This window comes from Panulirus ornatus, chromosome 54 (genome assembly GCF_036320965.1).
Source record: "Panulirus ornatus isolate Po-2019 chromosome 54, ASM3632096v1, whole genome shotgun sequence".
Classification (NCBI taxonomy): Eukaryota; Metazoa; Arthropoda; class Malacostraca; order Decapoda; family Palinuridae; genus Panulirus; species Panulirus ornatus.
The window spans coordinates 3408736-3434859 of record NC_092277.1 but is presented as its reverse complement, the minus strand read 5'-3'; the positions used below and the strand labels follow the sequence as shown (position 1 = coordinate 3434859).

At 41.7% G+C, this 26124-nt stretch overlaps 1 protein-coding gene across 1 annotated transcript; it reads right to left on the bottom strand.

Annotated features, from left to right (window-relative positions):
• Positions 1 to 13345: 13345 nt before the first annotated feature.
• Positions 13346 to 16075, bottom strand: LOC139765329 (uncharacterized). Its single transcript, XM_071692707.1, has 3 exons — positions 15830 to 16075; positions 15260 to 15679; positions 13346 to 15200 (listed from the first exon to the last, which is right to left on the bottom strand). Exons 1-3 carry the CDS (start codon positions 16073 to 16075, stop codon positions 14394 to 14396), a joined length of 1473 nt encoding a protein of 490 aa, XP_071548808.1. The 3' UTR covers positions 13346 to 14393.
• Between the last annotated feature and the right edge of the window lie 10049 nt (positions 16076 to 26124).

Sequence of the window (26124 nt, the reverse complement as noted above, 5' to 3'; positions counted from 1 at the left end):
ACATCATGCTGTACCGTGTCCTCAACCTCAACATCATTTTCTATCGTGTCCTCACTCTGCACATCATGCTGTACCGTGTCCTCAACCTCAACATCATTTTCTATCGTGTCCTCACTCTGCACATCATGCTGTACCGTGTCCTCAACCTCAACATCATTTTCTATCGTGTCCTCACTCTGCACATCATGCTGTACCGTGTCCTCAACCTCAACATCATTTTCTATCGTGTCCTCACTCTGCACATCATGCTGTACCGTGTCCTCAACCTCAACATCATTTTCTATCGTGTCCTCACTCTGCACATCATGCTGTACCGTGTCCTCAACCTCAACATCATTTTCTATCGTGTCCTCACTCTGCACATCATGCTGTACCGTGTCCTCAACCTCAACATCATTTTCTATCGTGTCCTCACTCTACACATCATGCTGTACCGTGTCCTCAACCTCAACATCATTTTCTATCGTGTCCTCACTCTGCACATCATGCTGTACCGTGTCCTCAACCTCAACATCATTTTCTATCGTGTCCTCACTCTGCACATCATGCTGTACCGTGTCCTCAACCTCAACATCATTTTCTATCGTGTCCTCACTATGCACATCATGCTGTACCGTGTCCTCAACCTCAACATCATTTTCTATCGTGTTCTCACTCTGCACATCATGCTGTACCGTGTCCTCAACCTCAACATCATTTTCTATCGTGTCCTCACTCTGCACATCATGCTGTACCGTGTCCTCAACCTAGCCACCATCGAGGTCTCTTCGTTGGTCGTGTACAGCTTTTCTTCTTCTCCATCTCCTCAAACAAGTCAATAAAGTAAGGAGGCAAACACCAAGTGCTGTAAGTCCCAGCAACAACTGTCGTTTGAGTGAATTTCTAGGATGACGTACTTCCTGCAGGTAAGCCAGCGCCAACCGCAACTGGAGTTTCCTCTGGTGGTTGGCCACCAGGGGCCCTGCGACAGGTAGGGTGAACCAGAAGGGTGATGGAGCCTCTACTGTGCGAAGCTCACCGGTAAAATCGCTGCAAATTCCAAGAACCTCGTCTGCCACGAGACCCACCCACTGCTGTTCCCACCAGATATACACATGCACGCTACACACGACAAGAGCCAACATAAGAAGTTTGATATCCATGCCTTTGGGTTTTTATTTTATCTTAATCCTCAACTGGACTCCTTAAGAAAATATATACTACATAATTGACATTTTTATAAGGTAAAGACATCCTTTTGTCACGAGAGCAGTGAAGTTAAGTGAGTCTAGTAGTGAAGTTAATTCATGAGTGCAATTAACTTCAGTGCTAATAGTGGAGATATGATGACATTGCCGAATGCAAACGTTGCTACTCTAGTTATTTAAAGTGAATATATAGTGGCACTGGTTACTCCAGTCCAGTTCGTATATAACGAATATAGTCATGTAACTGGTTCATTTATAGCGAAGATACAGTCATGCAGTTATGTTGAAAATACAGTCATGCATATAGTTATACTGAACTTACTCTCATTCACTTTGGTTTATTTGTAGTGACGATACAGTATACCAGTTATTATGTTTCAGTTAAAGTAACGATATAGTCACGCAGTTATTCAATATCAGTTATAGTGAAGTTATGCAGTTATTCTTTTTCAGTTATAGTGAAGATATAGTCATACAGTTACTCTATCTCGGTTGTAGTGAAGATAGAGTCATACAGTTACTCTATCTCGGTTGTAGTGAAGATAGAGTCATGCAGTTACTCTTTCTCGGTTGTAGTGAAGATAGAGTCATGCAGTTACTCTATCTCGGTTGTAGTGAAGATAGAGTCATGCAGTTACTCTATCTCGGTTGTAGTGAAGATAGAGTCATGCAGTTACTCTATCTCGGTTGTAGTGAAGATAGAGTCATGCAGTTACTATGTTTCGGGTATAATATAATTTTGCAGTTCTTCTGTTTCACTTATAGTAAAGATATAGTCATGCACTTATTCTGTTTCACTTATAGTGAAGATATTGTCTTCTAGGCAGGTAGTGATTATTGAAAATACAGCCATGTTATTCTAGTTCAGTTATAGTGAAGATGCAGTGGTATTGATAGTAATCTCTTTATAGTGATGGCACGGTAATACACTCTCAGTAATGCAGAGATAGTGTAGATGCAGTAATACACTCGCTAATCCAGTTATAGTAAAGCTACAGTAATGGTCACTGTAATTCATTTATAAGTATCCAGTCTTTTGGGGATAGGAGGGCCTTTAAGGTGAATCAGTTGTTGTTTGCCGATGATACAGACTGACTGGTGGCTGATGCGAGTGAATATCTGCAGTGGTTAGTGACTGAATTTGGAAGAGTGTGTGAAAAGAGAAAGTTGAGTAAATGTAAATAAAAGCAAGGTTATTAGGTTTAGCAGGGTTGAGGGCCAAGTTATATAGGATGTGAGCCTAAATGGTAGACCATTAGAGGAAGTGAAGTGTTTTAGATATCTTGGAGTGGACATGGCTGCGAATGGAACAATGGAAGCGGAAGTGAGACATGGGGGGAAGGGGCGAGTGTTTCGTGAGCGATGAAGAGTGTGAAAACAATAGAACGTTATCACGGAGAGCACATATGGGCATGTTTGAAAGAATAGTACTTTTAACAATGTTATATGGTTGTGAGGAATGGGCTCTCGATAGTGTTGTGGGAAGGAGGGTGGATGTTTCTGAAACGAAATGTTTGAGGAATGTGGTTAGTGTGAGGCGGCTTGATCGAGAAAGTAATGAAAGGCATGTTTACCAAATGGCTTCCTAGCTACGTCTCTTCGTTGTAAATCAACTGACTGTTATATTTCTTTCTTGTGGCTCCCCTGATGATGTGATTATTACACGAAACTGCAATTGGGAATAATTCCCACGTATTCCCTGCGTGTCGTAGAAGGCGACTAAAAGGGGAGGGGGCGGGGGGCTGGAAATCCTCCCCTCTTGTTTTTTTTTTTTAATTTTCCAACCCACCCACATACACATGTATATACATACACGTCCACACACGCAAATATACATACCTATACATCTAAACGTATACATATATACACAAACAGATATATACATATATACACATGTACATAATTCATACTGCTTGCATTTATTTATTCCCATCGCCACCTCGCTACACATGAAATAACTACCCCCTCCCCCCTCGTGTGTGCGAGGTAGAGCTAGAAGAGACAACAAAGGCCCCATTCGTTCACACTCAGTCTCTAGCTGTCATGTAATAATGCACCGACCCCACAGCTCCCTTTCCACATCCAGGCCCCACACAACTTTCCATGGTTTTTTACCCCAGACGCTTCACATGCCCTGGTTCCATCCATTGACAGCAAGTCGACCCCGGTATACCACATTGTTCCAATTCACTCTATTCCTTGCACACCTTTCACCCTCTTGCATGTTCAGGCCCCGATCACACAAAATCTTTTTCACTCCATCTTTCCACCTCCAATTTGGTCTCCCACATCTCCTCATTCCCTCCACCTCTGACACATATATCTTTTTGGTCAATCCTTCCTCACTCATTCTCTCCATGTGACCAAACCATTTCAAAACACCCTCTTCTGCCCTCTCAACCACACTCTTTTTATTACCACACATCTCTCTTACCCTTACATTACTTACTCGATCAAACCACCTCACACCACATATTGTCCTCAAACATCTCATTTCCAGCACATCCACCCTCCTCCGCACAACTCTATCAATAGCCCACGCCTCGCAACCATACAACATTATTGGAACCACTATTCCTTCAAACATACCCATTTTTGCTTTCCGAGATAATATTCTCGACTTCCACACATTCTTCAAGGCTCCCAGAACTTTCGCCCCCTCCCCCACCCTATGATTCACTTACGCTTCCATGGTTCCATCCGCTACCAAATCCACTCCCAGATATCTAAAACACTTCACTTCCTTCAGTTTTTCTCAATTCAAACTTACCTCCCAATTGACTTGATCCTCAACCCTACTGTACCTAATAACCTTGCTCTTATTCACATTTACTCTCAACTTTCTTCTTTCACAACCTTTATCAAACTCAGTCACCAGCTTCTGCAGTTTCTCACACGAATCAGCCACCAGTGCTGTATCACCAGCGAACAACAACTGACTCACCTCCCAAGCTCTCTCATCCACAACAGACTGCATACTTGCCCCTTTCCAAAACTCTTGCATTCACCTCCGTAACAACCCCATCCATAAACAAATTAAACAGCCATGGAGACATCAAACACCCCTGCCGCAAACCTACATTCACTGAGAACCAATCACTTTCCTCTCTTCCTACACGTACACATGCCTTACATCCTCGATAAAAACTTTTCACTGCTTCTAACAACTTGCCTCCCACACCATATATTTTTAATACCTTCCACAAAGAATCTATATCAACTCTATCATATGCCTTCTCCAGATCCATAAATGCTACATACAAATCCATTTGCTTTTCTAAGTATTTCTCATATACATTCTTCAAAGCAAACACCTGATGCACACATCCTCTACCACTTCTGAAACCACACTGCTCTTCCCCAATCTGATGATCTGTTCATGCCTTCACCCTCTCAATCAATACCCTCCTATATAATTTACCAGGAATACTCAACAAACTTATACCTCTGTAACTTGAGCACTCACCTTTGTCCCCTTTGCCTTTGTACAATGGCATTACGCAAGCATTCCGCCAATCCTCAGGCACCTCACCATGAATCATACATACATTGAAAAACCTTACCAACCAGTCAACAATACAGTTACCTCCTTTCTTAATAAATTCCACTGCAACACCATCCAAACCCGCTGCCTTGCCGGCTTTCATCTTCCGCAAAGCTTTTACTACCTCTTCTCTGTTTACCAAATCATTCTCCTTAACCCTCTCACTTTGCACACCACCTCGACCAAGACACCCTATATCTGCCACTCTATCATCAAACACATTCAACAAACCTTCAAAATACTCACTCCATCTCCTCACATCACCACTACTTGTTATCACCTCTCTATTTGCCCCCTTCACTGAAGTTCCCATTTGTTCCCTTGTCTTACTCACTTTATTTACCTCCTTCCAAAACATCTTTTTATTCTCCCTAAAATTTAATGATATTCTCTCACCCCAACTCTCATTTGCCCTCTTTTTCACCTCTTGCACCTTTCTCTTGACCTTCTGCCTCTTTCTTTTATACATCTCCCACTCATTTGCGTTATTTCCCTGCAAAAATCGTCCAAATGCCTTTCTCTTCTCTTTCACTAATAACCTTACTTCATCCCACCACTCACTGCCCTTTCTAATCTGTCCACCTCCCACGCTTCTCATGCCACAAGCACCTTTTGCGCAAACCATCACTGCTTCCCTAAATACATCCCATTCCTTCCTCACTCACCTTACCCCCTTTGTTCTCACCTTTTTCCATTCTGTACTCAGTCTCTCCTGGTACTTTCTCACACAAGTCTCCTTCCCAAGCTCACTTACTCTCACCACTCTCTTCACCCCAACATTCTCTCTTCTTTTCTGAAAGCCTCTACAAATCTTCACCTTCGCCTCCACAAGATAATGATCAGACATCCCTCCAGTTGCACCTCTCAGCACATTAACATCCAAAAGTCTCTCTTTCGCGCGCCTATCAATTAACACGTAATCCAATAACGCTCTCTGGCCATCTCTCCTACTTACATACGTATACTTATGTTTATCTCTCTTTTTAAACCAGGTATTCCCAATCACCAGTCCTTTTTCAGCACATAAATCTACAAGCTCTTCACCATTTCCATTTACACCACTGAACACCCCATGTATACCAATTATTCCCTCAACTGCCACATTACTCACCTTTGCATTCAAATCACCCATCACTATGACCCAGTCTCGTGCATCAAAACCACTAACACACTCATTCAGCTGCTCCCAAAACACTTGCCTCTCATGATCTTTCTTCTCATGCCCAGGTGCATATGCACCAATAATCACCCATCTCTCTCCATCAACTTTCATTTTTACCCATATCAATCTAGAGTTTACTTTCTTACACTCTATCACATACTCCCACCACTCCTGTTTCAGAAGTAGTGCTACTCCTTCCCTTGCTCTTTTCCTCTCACTAACCCCTGACTTTACTCCCAAGACATTCCCAAACCACTCTTCCCTTTTACCCTTGAGCTTCGTTTCACTCAGAGGCAAAACATCCAGGTTCCTTTCCTCAAACATACTACCTATCTCTCCTTTTTTCTCATCTTGGTTACATCCACACACATTTAGACACCCCAATCTGAGCCTTCGAGGAGGATGAGCACTCCCCGCGTGACTCCTTCTGTTTCCCTTTTAGAAAGGGGATAGATAGATAGATAGATAGATCGATAGATAGATAGATATACATGTATACGTGAAGCTAGAGACTGGGTGTGAACGAATGTGGCCTTTGTTGTCTTTTCCTAGTGCTACCTCGCGCACATGCGGGGGAGGGGGTTGTTATTCCATGTGTGGCGGGGTGGCGATGGGAATGAATAAGGGCAGACAGTATGAATTATGTACATGTGTATATATGTATATGTCTGTGTGTGTATATATATGTATACGTTGAGATGTATAGGTATTTATATGTACGTGTGTGGACGTGTATGTATGTACATGTGTGTGTGTGGGTGGGTTGGGCCATTCTTTCGTCTGTTACCTTGCGCTACCTCGCTAACACGGGAGACAGCGACAAAGTATAATAAGAAAGATGTGTGTATATATATATATATATATATATATATATATATATATATATATATATATATATATATATATATATATATATATATATATATATATATTATATATATTCCTATGAGTCTACGGGGAAAATGAAACACGATAAGTTACCAAGTGCACTTTCGTGTAGTGATCACATCATCAGGGGAGACACAAGAGAGGAATATAGATATAAGTCAGTTGATATACATCGAAGAAACGAAGCTAGGACGCCATTTCGTAAACATGCGATTGTCCAAGACATACAACGAGCGTTCATAAGCTTATCATTTTACAAATTTTATAAACAACATAGTTATCTAATTTGTATTGACCATCAATAATTTTAAGATTATAAGTCTTTTTGTATTCAATAATAGAAGATTCAATGATATTTCTCGTGGTAATAGAGTTAGAGTTACTTACTGAGATGGCGTTACTCCAGTCAATACAATGATCATAGGTTTTAAACGTGATTGAACAAGGCATTTGATTCTTGTCCCGTTCTTATACTATATTTATGTTGCTTAAGTCTAACAGAAAGATCCTTACCAGTCTGCCCAACATAAGATTTATCACAATTTCCACATAGCACTTTATAGATGCATCCAAGAGAATTTTCTGGTGAATTCCTGATTAAGATATTCTTTATAGTATTATTGTTGCTGAAGGCAACATTCACTTTAAAGGATTTAAGCAACATGGGAAGTAAAGTGAAATTATTATTAAAAGGTAAAACTAAAGATCCTTGGTGCCAATGGTTTCAGAAGTGGTAGAGGATGTGTTGATCAGGTGTTTGCTTTGAAGAATGTATGTGAGAAATACTTAGAAAAGCAAATGGATTTGTATGTAGCATTTATGGATCTGGAGAAGGCATATGATAGAGTTGATAGAGATGCTCTGTGGAAGGTATTAAGAATATATGGTGTGAGAAGCAAGTTGTTAGAAGCAGTGAAAAGTTTATATCGATGATGTAAGGCATGTGTACGTGTAGGAAGAGAGGAAAGTGATTGGTTCTCAGTGAATGTATGTTTGCGGCAGGAGTGTGTGTGATGATCCAATGATTGTTTAATTTTTTTATGGATGGGGTTGTTGGGGAGATGAATGTTTTGGAATTTGGAATGTTTGGAATATATATATATATATATATATATATATATATATATATATATATATATATATATATATATATATATATATATATATATATATATATATATATATATATATATATATATATATATATATATATATATATACATATATATATATATATATATATATATATATATATATATATATATATATCCCTGGGGATAGGGGATTAAGAATACTTCCCACGTATTCCCTGCGTGTCGTAGAAGGCGACTAAAAGGGGAGGGAGCGGGGGGCTGGAAATCCTCCCCTCTCGTTTTTTTTTTTTTTTTTTTTTCAATTTTCCAAAAGAAGGAACAGAGAGTTGGGCCAGGTGAGGGTATTCCCTCAAAGGCCCAGTCCTCTGTTCTTAACGCTACCTCGCTAATGCGGGAAATGGCGAATAGTTTGAAAGAATATATACATATATATATATATATATATATATATATATAGAGTAATGACTATTAAGCATAATATATATATATATATATATATATATATATATATATATATATATATATATATATATATATAGAGTAATGACTATTAAGCATAATATATATATATATGTATAGAGGGCGAAAATATATGTAGATTATAATTTCGTGATAATATGAATATGAAAGAGACCAGTCAACAAACTGACAGTATATTAACTGGACCAGGTTAACAGTTTATGATAGGTAGGTACACAGTATGTACTAATAACAACAATAACATTTCCTAGAAGGTCCAGACCACAGGTAATGGCAGTACATCGTGTTCACTTGGTTGACCATAAGGAACGTAAAATCGACCCTCTACATACTACACGTATGTATATATGCTGTTGTACAGTAATTATCAACGTGAAACACGTCTTGCGTCTATGGAATTATACCATACTGTTAGTTAATAATTATAACTATGCATGTACACCTACATAACATTCTATCATAATTATATACTAAAGTTATGGGAAAATAGTGAGGGACACCAGGTTGGGTGATGAGGAGTTAGGGGGAGAAGAAGAGGGATAATGAGGGTGAGAAGGGGTGGAATTGGGAGGGTGTTTGGGGGGCCACACTTTCCTTGGAAAGCGTCAATATGACCACTCGGTTTTGTATCATTTTCACGAGTCAACTCGTCACATAACACATATAGCAATGTGGTATGTCAGCCATACATCTGGCCCGGGTGTTAGTGTGCTGAACATAACACATATAGCAATGTGGTATGTCAGCCATACATCTGGCCCGGGTGTTAGTGTGCTGAACATAACACATATAGCAATGTGGTATGTCAGCCATACATCTGGCCCGGGTGTTAGGGTGCTGAACATAACACATATAGCAATGTGGTATGTCAGCCATACATCTGGCCCGGGTGTTAGTGTGCTGAACATAACACATATAGCAATGTGGTATGTCAGCCATACATCTGGCCCGGGTGTTAGTGTGATGAAATATCATAATGATACAATGAATCGTTGACGAGATATTGGCGATGAACAGCGTTTGTCCGCCACTGAAACGTATAGTAAATGACCTTACCTTACAAATGTGTTCAGACAGAACCTTCTGAAAATATTTCTTAAGGTAAGGTCGCGGGGATTAGTTTAGGTGCTAACTAAACCTGGGCTAGAAAAAGTTTGCTTTAAAGCCACAACTAGTTGAGAGGTCTACTTTAAGTGATGATACTGAAATTCATTTGCTCCAGTGTGCCCCTCCGTCTGTCCGTTTATGTCCATCTGAAGATACATACGTTCAGTTTTTGATGTAGATTGATTTCCTATCTCAGTTTCATCTACGGAATTCTACATCTTCAGTTCAGCACACCATTGTGGTAATGAAGGGAAAGTCACCACATTTACAAGCCGAGTGCACGTAGCTTATCCCACCTCGATAAAGAGAAAACTTACCTGTATCTAAATTGATGAAAAGGAACCGAGAAGACAAAATGTTATCATACATTTGGTATACAACTGCATGATTTATATTATAAACATTACCACATTTCCTGCACTTTCCATCACACATTTTCTGTGGTCATAACCTTGTAGTTACCATTACCTGACAACCTTAAGGATGGAGAAAACGAAAAGTTTCGTTTGACTATTAAGACCACAGAAATGTGGTCATTCCACTTCACTACCACTAACTACTAATTTTACTTGTTGATTTTCATGGCTAAGATTATCATCCTCTGAGCGAAGCCATACAATAATCGTCCTTATTTACTCTGAGCATTGGATAGCCTCCTGATGATCAAGATTGCTGTTTTGGTTGTCCGTTTCCCTTGTTACTGGTGCGCCTCACTGCACACCTTACATGAGTGCCTTCCACAGTATTAGGGACAGCTGCTGGGCCTCACTGTAGCTACTTCTGGGACGGTTGCCAATCTTCCTCGTATTCCCTCATGACCACAGCGCCAAACCGACTCCCGCCATCAGGCCGAGACGCACAAACATTTCTCGCAAAATTGAGACAACCGCCTTCGTGTCAGTTTTGACACCAAGTGAATGTATACGACAATTACGTTCAAGATGCTTGGTTTTTCGTTCATGGATTGAACAGAAGCAACCAACGATGGTTGCTACTGCCTAATCCATGAAGTCCCCCCCACCACGGAAAGGTAACCAAGCTTCGGGGGGGGGGGGGATGGGTGTTTACCCTGACGCCAACGGAGAAACTCAATACAATATTTTTATTATAACTTTCCTTAATCTTGAAAAATGAATCAATCAGAGGGAACAATAGCCCCAGCCATACGAAGATTGGCTGACCGAATCCTTGCGCATTGGGTAGAAAGTGATTTCTTTGAGGGTAGCTTTATGGAAGGCACGGTAGCGTCGCAAGAGTTTCATTTGTTCTTTGAAGACGAAGGAAGTTATCCCCGGGAATTTATGTATCTTTTGGGCGAGATAATGTTCCTATTTCTTATCCTTTTTCTTTTCATCGTCCCTACGTAGATATTATGAGTCATGCTCTACTGGGAGAAAGCCAGACTTCCGCCAGATTAACGTAATCCTTGGCGAGGTCAAACTAAAGTTGTCTTGGTGTTGGTTCCTCAGTGATAACCCAAACTGGTTGACACACACACACAAACACAAACCCACCTCCACACCAGGGCCGTGTTCTCCTGCAGCACCAGCAAGAAGAAAGAACTCAGGTTCCTCACCAACTGAATCTTTTGGCACAGGGAGCGTGTGTCATCTCGACACGCCTTTTAACGCCCGTACGTGGTGCGGAGTGCAGTCGGTCTGTAACGTAGGACATGTCATGTGTTATTGGTCCCAGTCGGTCTAGAACGCTGGGCCTGACATGTGTTGGGGGACCAAGTCGGTCTTGAATGGTGGGCTTGACATGTGTTGTGGGACCAAGTCGGTCTTGAATGCTGGGCCTGACAGGTCTTGAGACCTGCCATGTCTCCCTGAAGGTGGGCCTGACAAGTGGAGTGGGCTGCATTTCCTGATGGATGGTGGGTCTGGTAGGGAGTGTGGGCTGCAGTGCCACTTGAGTGGGCGAGGTCACTTGGTCAGCAGCATCAGTGGGACGGTGAGGTTTCACTTTTGCACAGCGACCGTTGACGGAGAGTGGTGTCACGTCGGCAAGAAGTGCCTTCTTGTAGGAGACATAGCAGGAGTACTGGTGTGGTGTGAGTGAGGAGTGGAGTGTATGTGGTGTGAGTGAGGAGTGGAGTGTATGTGGTGTGAGTGAGGAATGGAGTACATGTGGTGTGAGTGAGGAGTGGAGTGTATGTGGTGTGAGTGGCGCCACTGTCAGGCAACACATTGTATACTGTGGTTAAGGCAGACACTTTCCTATCTGGGACGTAACACAGTAGCCGGTCTACGGTCGATGACCAATCAACTACCGCGGAGGCGTAGCATAGAAATTATTGGGCCGCAGAGAACCAATCATAAATCGCGAGCAGCAGCGGTCCTCCAATAGGGAGTCGACACCCAGTAGCGCTGCCCAAGTGGCTACCTGGGAAACAATATGGAGGAGTGGCCACGCCCGGACACTGGTACTTGTACTTTTAACAATGTTATATGGTAGCGAGGTTTGGGCTCTCGATAGTGTTGTGGGAAGGAGGATGGAGGTTTGGGAAATGAAATGTTTGAGGAATGTGGTTAGTGTGAGGCGGCTTGATCGAGTATGTAAAGAAAGGGTGAGAGAGAAGTGTGATAATGAAAAGAAAAAGAAAAAGGAGTGTGGCTGAGGGAGCAGAAGAGGGTGTGTACGTAATAGAGGAAATGGAACGATGTCTTATACTAGGGTCACCGTGCCGGATGGTGCCGGAAATGTGGGGTTCATTAAGAATGATTGGACGAGTAAGGTCTTAACAGGTCGTGTGTGTGTGTGTGTGTGTGTGTGTGTGTGCATACATACATGCATTTTATAGATACATACATACATAGGTGTAAAGATATGGTACATATACAGAAAGTCAGGAGACTGGGCAACGCGAGTGTAAAACTCTCTCTCCTTAAGGCATAAACAAGGATCATTTAAGACTGAATCATCACTATTTGCTTGTGGACCAAACTAACCAGTACAGGTAGTGGAGTTAACATGATCAGGGGCAGAGGTGTTGTCAATCCTGGGAGAAGCACAGCAATCCCCCACTGGCAGAGGCAGAGTCATCCCCTACATTCCTACCACTCGAGCTGGACGTGTGACACAGTGGTGGTGGGTGGGTGGGAGAGGCTGGACGTGTGACACAGTGGTTGTGGGTGGGTGGGAGAGGCTGGACGTGTGACACAGTGGTGGTGGGTGGGTGGGAGAGGCTGGACGTGTGACACAGTGGTGGTGGGTGGGTGGGAGAGGCTGGACGTGTGACACAGTGGTGGTGGGTGGGTGGGAGAGGCTGGACGTGTGACACAGTGGTGGTGGGTGGGTGGGAGAGGCTGGACGTGTGACACAGTGGTGGTGGGTGGGTGGGAGAGGCTGGACGTGTGACACAGTGGTGGTGGGTGGGTGGGAGAGGCTGGAGTTCAACTCTGGGTGTAAGTGTTGTTGGCCATATTGGTGGATGGTGTTGTAGAGGCTGAGGTCGAACTTGTGAGACCATGGCTCCACTGCCAGGCACATCCAGGAGAGGCAGGTGCAGGTCGACCTCTCATTGTAATTACCCGTTTTGTGCTGTAACGTGGTAAGGGGGAGGGGGGGCGGGGCTAGGTCTGACACTTGTAATGCATCTCTCTCTCTCTCTCTCTCTCTCTCTCTCTCTCTCTCTCTCTCTCTCTCTCTCTCTCTCTCTCTCTCTCTCTCTCTCTCTCTCTCTCTCTCTCTCTCTCTCTCTCTCTCTCTCTCTCTCTCTCTCCGTAACTGTGGAAAAATCCTTTTTTGACCAAGCGAGACAAGACACCGTCAGATGTGCAGACGTGACACAACGTCAGGAGGTGTACACACCCAGCAGCAGCAGCGGGGCCATCTTGACCCTCTCAGACATGGAGAGAAATCTAAAAAAGTTCAGCAAATATTAGATAATACAATATATATGTATATGTATATGTATATATAATATATGGAAAGGTAACTGACGGAATGTATCAAACCTCACTTTTGAGTAAGGGATTCCCTTCGTCGTCACCATGAGTACATACCTTCAACATGGGTTCACGTGAAGAAGACGGAAGATAATGATGATGATGATGACACGTCACACATCAACCTGCTGGCAACTTGGTTCTCCTAACCCGCTTAGCTGGACGACCCTTACGCTGTCGCCACGCTCGCTCCTTCACCTTCTCTATACCGGCTTTTATATCAGCCAGCGATGGTCGCCTTGCCGGGTCACGGACTTCCACAAGTTTTCGCAGTTCTTTGAGGTGTCGCTTTACCTATTCTTTCTCGACGTAACTTTGAATATCATTGAATAAAAAGCCGAGGGAGAACACGTCACTGGCAGGTGAGAGGGGTTCACGGTTCACGGATTCCGGGGACATCCAAGGTTTCCCTCCTTCACCCACCAGTTTTAGAATTTCTCCTTCCATCGTGCTCAGGCCGAAGTCAACGAAATGGAAGGACACGCCACCGACGTAGGTCACAGTGATGTTGTCAATTTTAATATCATTGTGTATGACGCCTGCTTCGTGGATCTCTTCCAACAGGTCTAAAATGGAGATGACAGAGTCGACAATATCTTTTTCTGATCGGGTTTGTAGGTATTTCTCATAAGGACTGCCGACGAAGGACATGATCATCCTGGCAGGTACTTGGGACAGGCCGTACAAGAAGGGAGCCCCTCCGGCTCCCTTTAGGTGTTATAGGATTTCGGCCTCATCCAGTAAATTGAAGAAGTCGTGTTCATCATGAAGGGTTTTACTAACACTCTTCTCCCCATTGAATAATACTTGGTGTATTATCCCATTGCCTCCTTCGTGCAACTTCTTGATAAATTTAATTTCATCAATTCCCTCCTGGATAAAGAAAACTGGGTCTATTCCTTGATCGTCTTCCTCGTCTGATTCATCGACACACTGTATTTCTGTCAGCTTCTGAACCTGGGTATCAACTTCAGTATTATCCTAAACATTAATATCAGATGGTTCATCGTCCTGCATGTTCTCAACCTCATCGTCAGACTGCACATCATGCTGTACCGTGTCCTCAACCTCAACATCATTTTCTATCGTGTCCTCACTCTGCACATCATGCTGTACCGTGTCCTCAACCTCAACATCATTTTCTATCGTGTCCTCACTCTGCACATCATGCTGTACCGTGTCCTCAACCTCAACATCATTTTCTATCGTGTCCTCACTCTGCACATCATGCTGTACCGTGTCCTCAACCTCAACATCATTTTCTATCGTGTCCTCACTCTGCACATCATGCTGTACCGTGTCCTCAACCTCAACATCATTTTCTATCGTGTCCTCACTCTGCACATCATGCTGTACCGTGTCCTCAACCTCAACATCATTTTCTATCGTGTCCTCACTCTGCACATCATGCTGTACCGTGTCCTCAACCTCAACATCATTTTCTATCGTGTCCTCACTCTGCACATCATGCTGTACCGTGTCCTCAACCTCAACATCATTTTCTATCGTGTCCTCACTCTGCACATCATGCTGTACCGTGTCCTCAACCTCGACATCATTTTCTATCGTGTCCTCACTCTGCACATCATGCTGTACCGTGTCCTCAACCTCAACATCATTTTCTATCGTGTCCTCACTCTGCACATCATGCTGTACCGTGTCCTCAACCTCAACATCATTTTCTATCGTGTCCTCACTCTGCACATCATGCTGTACCGTGTCCTCAACCTCAACATCATTTTCTATCGTGTCCTCACTCTGCACATCATGCTGTACCGTGTCCTCAACCTCAACATCATTTTCTATCGTGTCCTCACTCTCACATCATGCTGTACCGTGTCCTCAACCTCAACATCATTTTCTATCGTGTCCTCACTCTGCACATCATGCTGTACCGTGTCCTCAACCTCAACATCATTTTCTATCGCGTCCTCACTCTGCACATCATGCTGTACCGTGTCCTCAACCTCAACATCATTTTCTATCGTGTCCTCACTCTGCACATCATGCTGTACCGTGTCCTCAACCTCAACATCATTTTCTATCGTGTCCTCACTCTGCACATCATGCTGTACCGTGTCCTCAACCTCAACATCATTTTCTATCGTGTCCTCACTCTGCACATCATGCTGTACCGTGTCCTCAACCTCAACATCATTTTCTATCGTGTCTTCAGGCTGCACATCATGTTGTACCGTGTCCTCAACCTCAACATCATTTTCTATCGTGTCCTCACTCTGCACATCATGCTGTACCGTGTCCTCAACCTAGCCACCATCGAGGTCTCTTCGTTGGTCGTGTACAGCTTTTCTTCTTCTCCATCTCCTCAAACAAGTCAATAAAGTAAGGAGGCAAACACCAAGTGCTGTAAGTCCCAGCAACAACTGTCGTTTGAGTGAATTTCTAGGATGACGTACTTCCTGCAGGTAAGCCAGCGCCAACCGCAACTGGAGTTTCCTCTGGTGGTTGGCCACCAGGGGCCCTGCGACAGGTAGGGTGAACCAGAAGGGTGATGGAGCCTCTACTGTGCGAAGCTCACCGGTAAAATCGCTGCAAATTCCAAGAACCTCGTCTGCCACGAGACCCACCCACTGCTGTTCCCACCAGATATACACATGCACGCTACACACGACAAGAGCCAACATAAGAAGTTTGATATCCATGCCTTTGGGTTTTTATTTTATCTTAATCCTCAACTGGACTCCTTAAGAAAATATATACTACATAATTGACATTTTTATAAGGTAAAGACATCCTTTTGTCACGAGAGCAGTGAAGTTAAGTGAGTCTAGTAGTGAAGTTAATTCATGAGTGCAATTAACTTCAGTGCTAATAGTGGAGATATGATGACTGCCGAATGCAAACGTTGCTACTCTAGTTATTTAAAGTGAATATATAGTGGCACTGGTTACTCCAGTCCAGTTCGTATATGACGAATATAGTCATGTAACTGGTTCATTTATAGCGAAGATACAGTCATGCAGTTATGTTGAAAATACAGTCATGCATATAGTTATACTGAACTTACTGTCATTCACTTTGGTTTATTTGTAGTGACGATACAGTATACCAGTTATTATGTTTCAGTTAAAGTAACGATATAGTCACGCAGTAATTCAATATCAGTTATAGTGAAGATAAAGTTATGCAGTTATTCTTTTTCAGTTATAGTGAAGATATAGTCATACAGTTACTCTATCTCGGTTGTAGTGAAGATAGAGTCATGCAGTTACTCTATCTCGGTTGTAGTGAAGATAGAGTCATGCAGTTACTCTATCTCGGTTGTAGTGAAGATAGAGTCATGCAGTTACTCTATCTCGGTTGTAGTGAAGATAGAGTCATGCAGTTACTCTATCTCGGTTGTAGTGAAGATAGAGTCATGCAGTTACTATGTTTCGGGTATAATATAATTTTGCAGTTCTTCTGTTTCACTTATAGTAAAGATATAGTCATGCACTTATTCTGTTTCACTTATAGTGAAGATATTGTCTTCTAGGCAGGTAGTGATTATTGAAAATACAGCCATGTTATTCTAGTTCAGTTATACTGAAGATGCAGTGGTATTGATAGTAATCTCTTTATAGTGATGGCACGGTAATACACTCTCAGTAATGCAGAGATAGTGTAGATGCAGTAATACACTCGCTAATCCAGTTATAGTAAAGCTACAGTAATGGTCACTGTAATTCATTTATAAGTATCCAGTCTTTTGGGGATAGGAGGGCCTGTAAGGTGAATCAGTTGTTGTTTGCCGATGATACAGACTGACTGGTGGCTGATGCGAGTGAATATCTGCAGAGGTTAGTGACTGAATTTGGAAGAGTGTGTGAAAAGAGAAAGTTGAGTAAATGTAAATAAAAGCAAGGTTATTAGGTTTAGCAGGGTTGAGGGCCAAGTTATATAGGATGTGAGCCTAAATGGTAGACCATTAGAGGAAGTGAAGTGTTTTAGATATCTTGGAGTGGACATGGCTGCGAATGGAACAATGGAAGCGGAAGTGAGACATGGGGGGAAGGGGCGAGTGTTTCGTGAGCGATGAAGAGTGTGAAAACAATAGAACGTTATCACGGAGAGCACATATGGGCATGTTTGAAAGAATAGTACTTTTAACAATGTTATATGGTTGTGAGGAATGGGCTCTCGATAGTGTTGTGGGAAGGAGGGTGGATGTTTCTGAAACGAAATGTTTGAGGAATGTGGTTAGTGTGAGGCGGCTTGATCGACAAAGTAATGAAAGGCATGTTTACCAAATGGCGTCCTAGCTACGTCTCTTCGTTGTAAATCAACTGACTGTTATATTTCTTTCTTGTGGCTCCCCTGATGATGTGATTATTACACGAAACTGCAATTGGGAATAATTCCCACGTATTCCCTGCGTGTCGTAGAAGGCGACTAAATGGGGAGGGGGCGGGGGGCTGGAAATCCTCCCCACTTGTTTTTTCTTTTAATTTTCCAACCCACCCACATACACATGTATATACATACACGACCACACACGCAAATATACATACCTATACATCTAAACGTATACATATATACACACACAGATATATACATATATACACATGTACATAATTCATACTGTTTGCCTTTATTTATTCCCATCGCCACCTCGCCACACATGAAATAACTACCCCCTCCCCCCTCGTGTGTGCGAGGTAGAGCTAGAAGAGACAACAAAGGCCACATTTGTTCACACTCAGTCTCTAGCTGTCATGTAATAATGCACCGACCCCACAGCTCCCTTTCCACATCCAGGCCCCACAGACTTTCCATGGTTTTTTACCCCAGACGCTGCACATGCCCTGGTTCCATCCATTGACAGCAAGTCGACCCCAGTATACCACATTGTTCCAATTCACTCTATTCCTTGCACACCTTTCACCCTCTTGGATGTTCAGGCCCCGATCACACAAAATCTTTTTCACTCCATCTTTCCACCTCCAATTTGGTCTCCCACTTCTCCTCATTCCCTCCACCTCTGACACATATATCTTTTTGGTCAATCCTTCCTCACTCATTCTCTCCATGTGACCAAACCATTTCAAAACACCTTCTTCTGCCCTCTCAACCACACTCTTTTTATTACCATACATCTCTCTTACCCTTACATTACTTACTCGATCAAACCACCTCACACCACATATTGTCCTCAAACATCTCATTTCCAGCACATCCACCCTCCTCCGCACAACTCTATCCATAGCCCATGCCTCGCAACCATACAACATTATTGGAACCACTACTCCTTCAAACATACTCATTTTTGCTTTCCGAGATAATATTCTCGACTTCCACACATTCTTCAAGGCTCCCAGAACTTTCGCCCCCTCCCCCACCCTATGATTCACCTCCGCTTCCATGGTTCCATCCGCTGCCAAATCCACTCCCAGATATCTAAAACACTTCACTTCCTTCAGTTTTTCTCCATTCAAACTTACCTCCCAATTGACTTGATCCTCAACCCTACTGTACCTAATAACCTTGCTCTTATTCACATTTACTCTCAGCTTTCTTCTTTCAAACACTTTATCAAACTCAGTCACCAGCTTCTGCAGTTTCTCACACGAATCAGCAACCAGTGCTGTATCACCAGCGAACAACAACTGACTCACCTCCCAAGCTCTCTCATCCACAACAGACTGCATACTTGCCCCTTTCCAAAACTCTTGCATTCACCTCCGTAACAGCCCCATCCATAAACAAATTAAACAGCCATGGAGACATCACACACCCATGCCGCAAACCTACATTCACTGAGAACCAATTACTTTCCTCTCTTCCTACACGTACACATGCCTTACATCCTCGATAAAAACTTTTCACTGTTTCTAACAACTTGCCTCCCACACTATATATTTTAATACCTTCCACAAAGAATCTCTATCAACTCTATCATATGCCTTCTCCAGATCCATAAATGCTACATACACATCCATTTGCTTTTCTAAGTATTTCTCACATACATTCTTCAAAGCAAACACCTGATGCACACATCCTCTACCACTTCTCAAACCACACTGCTCTTCCCCAATCTGATGCTCTGTACATGCCTTCACCCTCTCAATCAATACCCTCCCATATAATTTACCAGGAATACTCAACAAACTTATACCTCTGTAACTTGAGCACTCACCTTTGTCCCCTTTGCCTTTGTACAATGGCATTATGCAAGCATTCCGCCAATCCTCAGGCACCTCACCATGAATCATACATACATTGAATAACCTTACCAACCAGTCAACAATACAGTCACCCCCTTTCTTAATAAATTCCACTGCAACACCATCCAAACCCGCTGCCTTGCCGGCTTTCATCTTCCGCAAAGCTTTTACTACCTCTTCTCTGTTTACCAAATCATTTTCCCTAACCCTCTCACTTTGCACACCACCTCGACCAAAACACCCTATATCTGCCACTCTATCATCAAACACATTCAACAAACCTTCAAAATACTCGCTCCATCTTCTCACATCACCACTACTTGTTATCACCTCTCTATTTGCCCCCTTCACTGAAGTTCCCATTTGTTCCCTTGTCTTACTCACTTTATTTACCTCCTTCCAAAACATCTTTTCATTCTCTCTAAAATTTAATGATACTCTCTCACCCAAACTCTCATTTGCCCTCTTTTTCACCTCTTACACCTTTCTCTTGACCTTCTGCCTCTTTCTTTTATACATCTCCCACTCATTTGCATTATTTCCCTGCAAAAATCGTCCAAATGCCTCTCTCTTCTCTTTCACTAATAACCTTACTTCTTCATCCCACCACTCACTGCCCTTTCTAATCTGTCCACCTCCCACGCTTCTCATGCCACAAGCACCTTTTGCGCAAGCCATCACTGCTTCCCTAAATACATCCCATTCCTTCCTCACTCCCCTTACCCCCTTTGTTCGCACCTTTTTCCACTCTGTACTCAGTCTCTCCTGGTACTTTCTCACACAAGTCTCCTTCCCAAGCTCACTTACTCTCACCACTCTCTTCACCCCAACATTCTCTCTTCTTTTCTGAAATCCTCTACAAATCTTCACCTTCGCCTCCACAAGATAATGATCAGACATCCCTCCAGTTGCACCTCTCAGCACATTAACATCCAAAAGTGTCTTTTTCGCGCGCCTATCAATTAACACGTAATCCAATAATGCTCTCTGGCCATCTCTCCTACTTACAACTTATGTATATCTCTCTTTTTAAACCAGGTATTCCCAATCACCTGTCCTTTTTCAGCACATAAATCTACAAGCTCTTCACCATTTCCATTTACACCACTGAACACCCCATGTATACCAATTATTCCCTCAACTGCCACATTATTCACCTTAGCATTAAAATCACCCATCACTATGACCCGGTCTCGTGCATCAAAACCGCTAACACACTCATTCACCTGCTCCCAAAACACTTGCCTCTCATGATCTTTATTCTCATGCCCAGGTGCATATGCACCAATAATCACCCATCTCTCTCCATCAACTTTCAGTTTTACCCATATCAATCTAGAGTTTACTTTCTTACACTCTATCACATACTCCCACCACTCCTGTTTCAGAAGTAGTGCTACTCCTTCCCTTGCTCTTGTCCTCTCACTAACTCCTGACTTTACTCCCAAGACATTCCCAAACCACTCTTCCCTTTTACCCTTGAGCTTCGTTTCACTCAGAGGCAAAACATCCAGGTTCCTTTCCTCAAACATACTACCTATCTCTCCTTTTTTCTCATCTTGGTTACATCCACACACATTTAGACACCCCAATCTGAGCCTTCGAGGAGGATGAGCACTCCCCGCGTGACTCCTTCTGTTTCCCCTTTTAGAAAGGGGATAGATAGATAGATAGATAGATAGATAGATAGATAGATAGATAGATAGATAGATAGATAGATATACATGTATACATGAAGCTAGAGACTGGGTGTAAACGAATGTGGCCTTTATTGTCTTTTCCTAGTGCTACCTCGCGCACATGCGGGGGGAGGGGGTTGTTATTCCAAGTGTGGCGGGGTGGCGATGGGAATGAATAAGGGCAGACAGTATGAATTATGTACATGTGTATATATGTATATGTCTTTGTGTGTATATATATATGTATACGTTGAGATGTATAGGTATTTATATGTACGTGTGTGGACGTGTATGTATGTACATGTGTGTGTGGGTGGGTTGGGCCATTCTTTCGTCTGTTACCTTGCGCTACCTCGCTAACACGGGAGACAGCGACAAAGTATGATAAGAAAGATGTGTGTGTGTATATATATATATATATATATATATATATATATATATATATATATATATATATATATATATATATATATATATATATTCCTATGAGTCCACGGGGAAAATGAAACACGATAAGTTACCAAGTGCACTTTCGTGTAGTGATCACATCATCAGGGGAGACACAAGAGAGGAATATAGATATAAGTCAGTTGATATACATCGAAGAAACTTAGCTAGGACGCCATTTCGTAAATATGCGATTATCCAAGACATACAACGAGCGCTCATAAGCTTATCATTTTACAAATTTTATAAACAACATAGTTATCTAATTTGTATAGACCATCAATAATTTTAAGATTATAAGTCTTTTTGTATTCAGTGATAGAAGATTCAATGATATTTCTCGTGGTAATAGAGTTAGAGTTAATTACTGAGATGGCATTACTCCAGTCAATACAATGATCATAGTTTTTAACGTGATTGAACAAGGCATTTGATTCTTGTCCCGTTCTTATACTATATTTATGTTGCTTAAGTCTAACAGAAAGATCCTAACCTTACCAGTCTGACCAACATAAAATTTATCACAATTTCCACATAGCACTTTATAGATGCATCCAAGAGAATTTTCTGGTGAATTCCTGATTAAGATATTCTTTATAGTATTATTGTTGCTGAAGGCAACATTCACATTAAAGGATTTAAGCAACATGGGAAGTAAAGTGAAATTATTATTAAAAGGTAAAACTAAAGATCCTTGGTGTCAGTGGGAGGTTTGGGCTCAACTCTATGAAATAGTTTTTTTGCTGACTTACAACACACACACACACACACACACACACACACACACACACACACACACACACACACACACACACACACATACACACACACACACAAACACACATAGTGTGGTTTCAGAAGTGGTAGAGGATGTGTGGATCAGGTGTTTGCTTTGAAGAATGTATGTGAGAAATACTTAGAAAAGCAAATGGATTTGTATGTAGCATTTATGGATCTGGAGAAGGCATATGATAGAGTTCATAGAGATGCTTTGTGGAAGGTATTAAGAATATATGGTTTGGGAGGCAAGTTGTTAGAAACAGTGGAAAGTTTTTATCGAGGATGTAAGGCATGTGTACGTGTAGGAAGAGAGGAAAGTGATTGCTTCTCAATGAATGTAGGTTTGCGGGAGGGGTGTGCGATGTCTCCATGGTTGTTTAATTTGTTTATGGATGGGGTTGTTAGGGAGGTGAATGCAAGAGTTTTGGAAAGAGGGACAAGTATGCAGTCTATTGTGGATGAGGGAGCTTGAGAAGTGAGTCAGTTGTTGTTCGCTGATGATACATTTCTGGTGGCTGATTCATGTGAGAAACTGCAGAAGCTGGTGACTGAGTTTGGTAAGGTGTGTGAAAGAAGAAAGCTGAGAGTAAATGTGAATAAGAGCAAGCTTATTAGGTACAGTAGGGTTGAGGGTCAAGTCAATTAGGAGGTAAGTTTGAATGGAGAAAAACTGGAGGAAGTGAAGTGTTATAGATATCTGGAAGTGGATCTGGCAGCGGATGGAACCATGGAAGCGGAAGTGAATCATAGGGTGGGGGAGGGGGCGAAAATCCTGGGAGCGTTGAAGAATGTGTGGAAGTCGAGAACATTATCCCGGAAAGCAAAAATGGGTATGTTTGAAGGAATAGTGGTTCCAACAATGTTGTATGGTTGCGAGGCGTGGGCTATGGATAAAGTTGTGCGGAGGAGAGTGGACGTGCTGGAAATGAGATGTTTGAGGACAATATGCGGTGTGAGGTGGTTTGATCGAGTAAGTAATGTAAGGGTAAGAGAGATGTGTGGTAATAAAAAGAGTGTGGTTGAGAGAGCAGAAGAGGATGTTTTGAAATGGTTTGGTCACATGGAGAGAATGAGTGAGGAAAAATTCACCAAGAGGATATAAGTGTCAGAGGTGGAGGGAACGAGGAGAAATGGGAGACCAAATTGGAGGGGGAAAGATGGAGTGAAACAGATTTTGAGTGATCGGGGCCTGAAAATGCTGGAGGGTGAAAGGTGTGCAAGGAATAGAGTGAATTGGAACAATGTGGTATACCGGGGTCGACGTGCTGTCAATGGATTGAACCAGGGCATGTGAAGCGTCTGGGGAAAACCATAAAAAGTTCTGTGGGGCCTGGATGGGGAGAGGGAGCTGTGGTTTCGGTGCATTATTACATGACAGCTAGAGACTGAGTGTCAACGAATTGGGCCTTTGTTTTCTTTTCCTGGCGCTACCTCGCACACATGAGGGGGAGGGGGTAGTTATTCCATGTGTGGCGAGGTGGCGATGGGAATGAATAAAGGCAGACAGTATGAATTATGTACATATGTATATATGTATATGTCTGTGTGTATATATATGTATACATTGAGATGTATAGGTATGTATATTTGCGTGTGTGGACGTGTATGTATAAACATGTGTATGTGGGTGGGTTGGGCCATTCTTTCGTTTGTTTCCTTGCGCTACCTCGCTAACGCGGGAGACAGCGACAAAGCAAAATAAAATAAAAAAAAAATATATATATATATATATATATATATATATATATATATATATATATGTATGTATATATTTTCTTTCTCTCATACTATTCGCCATTTCCCGCGTCAGCGAGGTAGCGTTAAGAACAGAGGACTGGGCCTCTGAGGAAACATCCTCATCCAGCCCCCTTCTCTGTTCCTTCCTTTGGAAAAAAAAAAAAAAAAAAAAGAGAGGGGAGGATTTCCAGCCCCCCCGCTCCCTTCCCTTTTAGTCGCCTTCTACGACACGCAGAGAATACGTGGGAAGTATTCTATCTCCCTTATCCCCAGGGATAATATATATGTATATGTATATATGTATATATATATTCATGGTGTCAATGGGAGGTTTGGGTTCAACTTTATAAAATGATTTCTTTGCTAACTTAACGGATTTATCAATGAAAGGTCTAGGGTACTTTAACTTAGATCCAATATAATATATCTTCTCAAACTCATCTTCAATAAACTCTGGACTGCAAATACGTAATGCCCCAAGGAACATAGATTGAAATGATAATAATTTAACTCTGTCATGTTGAGATGAGTAATAATGGACATTTGAGCATACATTGGTGGGTTTTCTGTATATGCTAAACTTAAACTTGTTCCCTTGTCTATGGATCATGCAATCTAAAAATGGTAACATACCATTATTCTCATTTTCTACAGTAAATTTGATGGAAGGTACTAAATTGTTAAGTAAGGGGAGAAATATTTGTAAATTTTCATTTGTTGGCCAAACACAAAGAACATCATCCACATACCTAAACCAAATTGCATTAGAAGGTAAGATATCCTTTAGTAATTTTGTTTCAAAAATTCCTATACAAAGATTACTTAATACAGGTGAAAGAGGGTTACCTATTGCCATACCAAATTTTTGAGCATAATAATCTCCATTAAATTGAAATACACAGTTTTTTATGCACAATTTTATCAGTTCAATGAAATTAGACTTTGAAACAGGTAAATGAATATCATCCAAGACATCAAATAAATATTCTAAAAGGTCATCAACTGGAACTTTAATGAAAAGTGAGGAAACATCAAAGCTAACAAGTTTGAAATCAAAATTAACATTGATATTGTTTAGTTTGTTGACCAAATCTATATTGTTCATGATATTAGAATTTGATATCTTACCCACTAAAGGGCTTAATAAAGAAACTAACCATTTTGACAATTTATATGTGATGGAGCCTACTGAACTCACTATAGGTCTTGCTGGAAAATTTTGTTTATATGTTTTGATAAGTCCATACATATATGGCAATGAAGGGGACAAAGATGACAAACTTTTGATAAGAGAAATGTTACCTTTCAACAACAACTTCATTTCTTTATTGAAGTGAGAATTAACTACTTCTACGGGATTTTTACTGTTTAGAATATGTTGTGTTATCATTTAGAAGATCATTCATTTTAGATAAATAGTTACTTTTGTCTAAAATCACAACAGTGTTATCCATATCTGCTTTAATAATATGTATATCCTTGTCTTTTTTTTAAGGTGTTAATAGCTCTGAAGAATCTTTTAGGGCAATTAGCTTCCACTGGTTTTGACAAACTGGCATACACTAAACCCTTACAGATATTAATATCATCATTACTTAAATTACTGTATTTTTCTAAATTACAAAAAGACTGTGACATCAACACAGCTGGCTTCCCTGTTAGAGCACACAAAACTTAAATCATAGCCTAATGCACACAAGGAATCTTTATCTAGTTGTTTATTAGACAGGTTTACCACAAAAGATGGGTTTGTGTTCTTGGTCCAGTCGCTGTTTTCAATAAGATGGTCCAACTTACGATTTAGTGACACTTGTAGCTTATTGCGTTCTTTCCTTAATTCATCATAGCAATAGTCCAACATCCGGTTCTTCCAGTGTGTCGGTATTGTCATTTGAAAGGTACGTT